This window comes from Notothenia coriiceps, unplaced genomic scaffold (assembly GCF_000735185.1).
Source record: "Notothenia coriiceps isolate Sejong01 unplaced genomic scaffold, NC01 NC01_scaffold00037380, whole genome shotgun sequence".
In the NCBI taxonomy this organism is placed as follows: Eukaryota; Metazoa; Chordata; class Actinopteri; order Perciformes; family Nototheniidae; genus Notothenia; species Notothenia coriiceps.
In genome coordinates, this window is record NW_011370081.1 from 3,939 (window position 1) to 11,802 (window position 7,864).

At 38.0% G+C, this 7,864-nt stretch overlaps 2 protein-coding genes across 4 annotated transcripts in view; one reads left to right on the forward strand and one right to left on the reverse strand.

Moving 5' to 3' along the window:
* The first annotated feature begins 492 nt into the window (after positions 1-492).
* On the forward strand, positions 493-1,954 carry dynlt1b (dynein light chain Tctex-type 1b). 2 transcript variants are annotated; one of them, XM_010796949.1, is made up of 5 exons: positions 502-569; positions 763-804; positions 1,308-1,431; positions 1,525-1,602; positions 1,731-1,954. In XM_010796949.1, the coding sequence occupies exons 1-5, from the start codon at positions 543-545 to the stop codon at positions 1,799-1,801; spliced, it is 342 nt and encodes a 113-aa protein (XP_010795251.1). In that variant the 5' UTR covers positions 502-542; the 3' UTR covers positions 1,802-1,954. The 2 variants fall into 2 exon arrangements, with proteins under 2 accessions (XP_010795252.1, XP_010795251.1); XM_010796950.1 differs by lacking the exon at positions 1,731-1,954 and having other exon boundaries at positions 493-569; positions 1,545-1,600.
* The window catches only part of tmem181 (transmembrane protein 181), an 11,242-nt gene continuing 5,327 nt past the window's right edge, over positions 1,950-7,864 (reverse strand). For both annotated transcript variants that reach the window (XM_010796947.1, XM_010796948.1), the window contains exons 11-17: positions 4,781-4,838; positions 4,014-4,116; positions 3,875-3,926; positions 3,700-3,782; positions 3,495-3,584; positions 3,344-3,410; positions 1,950-3,233 (exon numbers count right to left, since the gene is read on the reverse strand). In XM_010796947.1, coding sequence (XP_010795249.1) covers positions 3,149-3,233; positions 3,344-3,410; positions 3,495-3,584; positions 3,700-3,782; positions 3,875-3,926; positions 4,014-4,116; positions 4,781-4,838 — 538 coding nt within the window. In that variant the 3' untranslated portion in view covers positions 1,950-3,148. The remainder of the gene's footprint in view (positions 3,234-3,343; positions 3,411-3,494; positions 3,585-3,699; positions 3,783-3,874; positions 3,927-4,013; positions 4,117-4,780; positions 4,839-7,864) is intronic.

Below are 7,864 nucleotides of genomic sequence, written 5' to 3' on the forward strand. Positions count from 1 at the left end.
ACATTTAAAAGCAAATTGTGTGTTTCTCTCAGTTTTACAAAAGACTGTTGTTTCATGAATTCTCATTGATTGGAGAAACTCTGGTCACTTGAAGAGGGCAATGTTTATTAGATTGGACATTAAGTAGACTGACCATTTATCCAACGATCAGTGCTAGACTATACATAGTTTTACGGCCATTTAGTCATTTGATAAGTTTTATCCACGACAATGTTGAAATGTAATGTTGTCACACATCCTTCGTGTTCAACTTTCTGCAGAATTACATTTACTTGTTGTACTTAGTTTCAGTACACTTTGCTGATAATACTTCTGTACTTATTTACTTGGTATTTGCAGGACTTTAATTTGAAATTAAGATTTTTTTAGATAAATGTATTGCTACTTTTTGACTCAAGTAAAGATGCTGAATACTTCTTCCATCACTGTTTCCCATTAACACAAATCACTTATGGGCTTCAGTCGATGCTCTTATTCTGAAAAGAACACGACCGGAAGTCATATTACTAAAGAAAACTTGGTTCATTTCGGAGGCAGTAGCAATGGACGAGGATCAGACAGAAGAGGAGGTGGGTTCGTAATAACTTGACTAGTAATTACATATATATTAATCAAATAGAAAACACTATTTCATCTACCTTAACATTCTTTGAAGGGTGTCTTACGTTGTAACTTATATTGTTAATTGTTTGTCCAGAAAGTAGAAGACAGCCATGTTGACAGGCTAGCTTAAACTGAACTGTTTTGTTTTTAACTCGACAGACTGCGTTCGTCGTTGATGAAGTGAGCAAAATAATAAAAGAGGTAAGCAAAAAGACACACTGGCTTTTGATTCATCCACAAAATATAGATTGTTTCGGTTAACGTTAACATTTCTACCTTGTGTTAAGCAAACTGTTGGTTGCCAAGGAAACAGTAACGGTTGCTATGCAACGTCATTATCTAGTGTAATTTGCAGTTTAATGTATTTCAATATTCTGAATAAGTTGTATTTATGCATTTTGTTCATAAAACTGTGTCGTATTTCAGTATTATTGCAATGGTATAACCTATATAGACCATTTATATATACCGCAAGTTATCAAATAAATGTAGTAAAAAATACAATATTTTCCCTCTGATTTGTAGTAGATTAAAAGGGTAAAGTAGCAGTAAATAAATACAATACAGCTTTATTTATAAAGCACTTTAAAACCTCCAGACCAAAGTGCTGTACAGTCAAATAGGAGGAAATGAACCTAATAATTTCCCACCACTGGGTTGGTCAGTTCCTAATTAATACTATGATGTTTAAATTGTCTCTGTAGTCAGTGGAAGCCACCATAGGAGCAAATGCCTACCAGCACAGCCGAGTAAACCAGTGGACCACCAGCGTAGTGGAGCAGTGCCTCAGTCAACTCAGCAAGCTGGGGAAGCCTTTCAAATATATTGGTACATACGCTGCAGCAGTAAAACAAATATATTATAATGGTTCCTTGGCTGTATGGGGTTGGTACTGAAAAATAATGTATTGTTTTCCCACAGTTACCTGTATCATCATGCAGAAAAATGGAGCAGGTCTGCAAACAGCGAGCACATGCTTCTGGGACAACTCTACTGATGGTAAAATACAATAGTGATGTTGCTTTAAATGTTTGTTTCCTTTTCTGCAAATGATCAACTTTCAAAAGCTGTATTTTTTCAGTAACTGTAAAGGTCATACTAAGTTTGTTGTGCATTACACCCAACAGGAAGCTGTGCGGTGAGATGGGAGAACAAGTCCATGTACTGCATAGTCAGTGTTTTTGGGCTGGCCATCTGAACCAACTACAATGCTGGACCTGTGTGTTTGAAATGTTTGGGCTTTTGTATATTTTTCAGAACCAGCCTGTTATGTTCAGACATGCTGGCAATATTTGAATGACATCTTGTGTTTTTATATAAGTGCAATTAATTAAAAGAATACTGTGCTGTATATACTTCGCTTTATTTACATGTGACATGAAATTGCTACATGTACAGCTTTTATCTCATGAAGCAACCCAAATTGCAAAAACATCCAAAATATCAGGTCCCACAATATCACTTAATCACCTTGAATCAAAATGTACATTTATGTCAAAGCATTTACAAATTCAAGACTGCAGAACATTTTTGAAGAAATGTAAAGACAAGGCACCATCTTGATTAGAATACATATTGAGAGATTAGTTTTAAAGTATATAAAACTAAGCAATGTTAGGAAAGCTACGGAACAAAAACATTACTTAAATGAATATGTTCCACATTACGCAAAATATATTTGGCCAATACTGTAACTACTGTACATGCTGAGATAAGAAATGTTCATGGTAAATCAGTAGCCCATTTACATAAAGTGGTGTAAAATCCACACAATTCATCAAACACCATTCATCCAGGGAGTCAGATTATACAGTATCAAATGTCCTAACTTTTCAGCAAATAAATTAAATTCTTACCCAAGTGCAATTACAAAGCTGCTTCTCATGAATTAGTCGGAAGAGTGTTAAAAATGAAGTAGTGCGTACTCCAGCGATAAGGCTCTCTCTTCCAATATGTTGGAATAAAAAAAAAGATTGTTAACAGCCAACACTGCTTTGGCACTTTTTTATTCCCCGTCAAATCACTGATGTTGTGTTTGAGTCTGCTGCTGTGGAACACGTTTATTTTGCTTTCTACCAGCAGTATAAGTTTACTCCACTTTGGCCATAAAAATGCATTATCATTATTGTCAGAGAGCTGAAAGGAATGGCAAAAACCACACAGTGCAATAAGGAGACAACAGTGGTTCAACACAAAGCGTTAAAATAACATTGATTTCTCCGAAAAAGATCCCCAATCGATATTAGCACTTTTCCCGATTATATCCGACTATCGGCTTGTGAAGAAATGCTGCTAGGTAGGAGGAAAAGAGTTTACAAACTGGAAAAAGTGGCTACCTACCCTAACTTAAAGTAAAAGTACAGTACATTCAGTAGACATGGAACTTCTTTTAAAAATATAGTTATGTACACTTACAATATACTATTCTGTATCACCAATGCAAGTACTCCTTATTTACACCTACACATGATATTTTGTTGTTTTCTATTCCTATATTTTCCAACGGGGACACAAAAGAGGAGCAACATGGCAGTCAGGGGTCCCATCAGTCGCTGTCAGTCTCATCCTGGTACTTGGCGGTTGCTTTGATGGCACGTCCGTTTTGTAAAGGCATGTCTTCATAATCGCTTCTTTACAGAAGAAAAATAAAACATCTGCTGGTTTATACACGTTCCCGACAAATGCTTCCCCCCAAACTATAGGGGGTGAGAATTTAATAAGCAATCAAGCAAATGCTTACCCATATATAACTTCATCATCAGAGTCATTTAGCATTGAGAAAGCAGGGTTATCCTTCAACTGGGAGTCTGGAAAATAAACAAAATCAGTTCGGTTCATACTTTAATTCATTATCGTATCCAGTTTGTTTTAAATTGTGCTGTGTTACCAACCATAAAGTGCATTTTTGGAGGGGGAATACACAAAAGCCAATGTGTACAAGTAAAAGTTGAGTAGACCATAGAATGATAAAAATTCAGCTGGTATGTCTGGAGTTAAGGAACCATTTATCACTTTTAAAATAATCAACATGGTGTCTCACATTGAATATTGAAGTGAAATCATTGTCTAAAAATAAAATACTTTTGGAAAGGATATAGTTCTGGTAATGAGTAGACAGTGCAGCGACAAAATTGTTTTGGAGAGCCTTGGCACCAAACCTCAGGTAGAGAATGACCATGCTGGAGGACAAAGAGAAACAGCGTCATTTAAAACCAAATCAACCACAAATAGGCTTTTAAACAGGCCTCTTAGGATTTACTTAAAAACGTACCTTATAACAAGGACCACAAAGGTCAGCACTGTCAAAAACCGGAGCCGGAGATCTAGTGATAGAAAACACACAGCACGTTAATGTTACCATGGTAAAGCAATAACTGTGATTAAGTCAGATGTGTGTTGTGCTGTGATACCTGAGTAAGGCATGTTCTTCAGTTCAGAACAAGCTCTGACGACCAGGAAGATCAGGTAAAGAATGTAGAAGGCAACTACAATCAGGAAGAAGACCTTCATACCCTGCAGAAATATATTGGGTCTTTATTAAACTGATGGGAAAAATAAGACATAAACATTGAGGGGTGAATTCACAAAAAGCAATGCAAGGCTTTTCCAGGCGCTAAACCTAACCACACATAAGAAAAACAATTATCTGAAAAGTAGCCGCTAAGAGGGAAATACACCCCGAACTGCAATGCCTAGCAGATAGTGTATCGATGCTCCTGTGCTATTTGAACCGATTTACATTCAGTGTTAAATTGTCCCATTTCTGGCAAATTAGCCCAACAGTCCAATCCACAAAGATCAGCGCTAACAGCCACACAGTTACAGTGAAATTAATAGGGTCTTCATTGTGCGTTTATTAGGTTAGTCCCATCCACACTCTCCAGTGATTATGGAAGCCGATTGAGGCCAGACAATGACATCGTAATACTTGTTTTCAAATTAATACATTTTGGGAAAGAGAGAAATAAATGTATAAAGATTCCCTACATGTCTTTTATGAAAACACATGAGAATATTGAAAACAGAGCTTTATATGGAGCAGATAGTGGGTACTGATGCGGGTGCTATCAGCAGTCGCAGTCCATTCTTTGTGAATTTTCCCCTGGCTGTATCAAATATAACAGCCCGGTCCAAAAACCTGTACCACAACCTTAACCATTTAAAAAAAGAGTCTCACCTGAAAGTTCACTATGTCCACTTTATACTGATAGGTAGGGTCTTGGAGTTCATTGACCCTGCAAATACAGAATAAGGGAGTATATGTCAGTGATGCAAACACAGGTATGGTGAAAAAAGAGAGAACTATTCGAAGCAGGAAAAAAACTGCGTAACATACCATCTGACAGGCCTGTGCTTATAATGCTTCAATTAACTGGCTATTCTTTATAATATACTCAGATCAATAGGAGACGGAGATGTTAAGTTATAAATCAAGGGTATTTATTATTATTTACAGCAGGGGTGGGGAACCTTTTTCCTTTCAATTTTTACAACATCCTCCGAGGGCCGTACAAATTATTGAACTCAACCTCTGCTTAAAAAAACTAAAATCACAGCCCATTCATTTGGCCTTTCTTTCATGCTGTGCAAAGGAAAAAGCAACCTTTTAATCCAGATATCTTACCATGACTCGCGCATGGTAAGATATGCATGCATGCATGTGCACGGTGTGGCATGACCACCAAAACAGAAAGATATGGACACAAGATGTGTGCAAATGTATTTAGTATCCATGTGAACATGATTTAAGTGGGGGGGACCTAACCTTCTCTAGGAGGGTCCGGGAAGATTTTTTTTTAAATATTGAAGTTAAAAGCATCAATCTGGTGCACTTTGAGAGCAACATGAGGAGACCTATGGGTACATCTTTCAACACCCATTTGAAACAGAACTGTAAGCAGATTTTTCTTTTTGGATATTTTACAAATCACTCCCCTTTTAAACTCTATTCTTGTTATTTTTAACAACTTTTTTGTTACTGTCATATTGTATTTTATACCTGTTTTTCATTTAGTCTCTAATGTCTCATTCATAACTATAATGATCATATCAAGGTGTGCCTTAACCTCACTCAGCTGAGGTTATTTGAGCCTGTAAGGAGAGAGCTCTCTTCCACCTGGTTGTAGAAAAGCTCTTTAAATTTGTTAGCATAGCTAGCTAACCAGAATCTAATAACAACAGATTCACTAGCATAGCTAGCTAACCAGATGCTAATAACAACAGATTGCCACTGTGCTTACAACTAAAGACACAGCCACGCAAACACTGCGGCATGNTCTTTCTAAGAACAATAACTAAACATGAGCTGTTAATATATATCAGTGATGCAAACACAGGTATGGTGAAAAAAGAGAGAACTATTCGAAGCAGGAAAAAAACTGCGTAACATACCATCTGACAGGCCTGTGCTTATAATGCTTCAATTAACTGGCTATTCTTTATAATATACTCAGATTAATAGAGACAGAGATGTTAAATTATAAATCAAGGGTTTTTATTATTATTTACAGCAGGGGTGGGGAACCTTTTTCCTTTCAATTTTTACAACATCCTCCGAGGGCCGTACAAATTATTGAACTCAACCTCTGCTTAAAAAAACTAAAATCACAGCCCATTCATTTGGCCTTTCTTTCATGCTGTGCAAAGAAAAAGCAACCTCTGAATTCAGAGATCTCACCATGACTCATGTTTGACGCATGCATATGGACACAAGATGTGCGCCAATATATTTAGTATCCTATCCATGTGAACATGATCTAAGTGGGGGGGACCTAACCTCCTCTCGGGGGGTCCGGAGGTATGCTCCCCCGGGAAGATTTCTTTTTTTTTTTTAATATTGAAGTTAAAAGCATCAATCTGGTGCACTTTGAGAGCAACATGAGGAGATCTATGGATACATCTCTCAACACCCCTATGAAACAGAACTGTAAGCAGATCTTTCTTTTTGGATATTTTACAAATCACTCCCCTTTTAAACTCTATTCTTGTTATTTTTAACAACTTTTTTGTTACTGTCATATAGTATTTTATACCTGTTTTTCATTTAGTCTCTAATGTCTCATTAATAACTATAATGATCATATCAAGGTGTGCCTTAACCTCACTGAGCTGAGGTTATTTGAGCCTCTCAGGAGAGAGCTCTCTTCCACCTGGTTGCTCTTTAAATTTGTTAGCATAGCTAGCTAACCAGAATCTAATAACAACAGATTCGTTAGCATAGCTAGCTAACCAGATGCTAATAACAACAGATTGCCACTGTGCTTACAACTAAAGACACAGCCACGCAAACACTGCGGCATGTGTACGGCTCCTTATGGGTACTGCAATATTTGAAGAGCTGGAGCGGCGTTCCGGTGCTCTCCGTCAGCACTATCGTCTACACTCCTTTCAGACGAGACATAACCACGTGAAGACACGTTACGCTCATGTTGTGTTCAAGGAACCTGTCCTTGGCCAGGAAAAACAGGCACTCGCTTGTTTAATTATTTTTGCGATCTAGATTTCTTCTTCTTTTTTGAAGTGAGAAGTTGTCCACTGATTCGATAGAAGACGCGTCTCTCTGAGTCGCCTCGAGTCGATTAGAACATGGTTGTTCTCGGGTATATACGCAAGTGTTTTGTGCAGTACGTAACAGAGACTGTTGTGAAGACTAGTGCCGGCTCACACGAAGTTGTAAGGCTATAATGCGGTATAGCCTACGTTTAGACCTAGGTTCGAGGCAAATGGGGGCAAACGTCTAAAGGGCCCATGCCTCCTTTTCTCTCCCAAAACAGAAAGCCTTGGGAACAGTCAAGGGACTGGGGTGTGATAAATACATTGCATGTCCGTGGTAAATTTTTCACCGTAAAAAGGTACTATCTGTCTGGAATTTACACTGCACCTGGCCAATTTAGTCCAGGTGAGGTAGCTGATCGCGTAAGAATCACAGACCAAACAAAAGATATAAAGTCAGTTGAGGTGGAAGTAGGCCTAGGAATTGTTGAGTTCGGCGAAAAAATCGTTGCCTCGCAAGAACGCGAGTTTGCTTGGCCGCGAGCACAAATAGTACAATACTCTCAGCTTCCTTTCAAAGAATGCGTAAGGTGCACCCTTAATATAAACCACTTACGTAGGAGCTCGGCTCATTAACTTGTCAGATGTACGAGTATGATAGTCACTAGCGTGTTTAGTCGACGAAAGCCGAGGGGGAAAAATTGCGACTTAAACCCACTGAACACATTAGCACTCTATTGGCTTTTTTCTCAGCAGCAAACCACCCCCC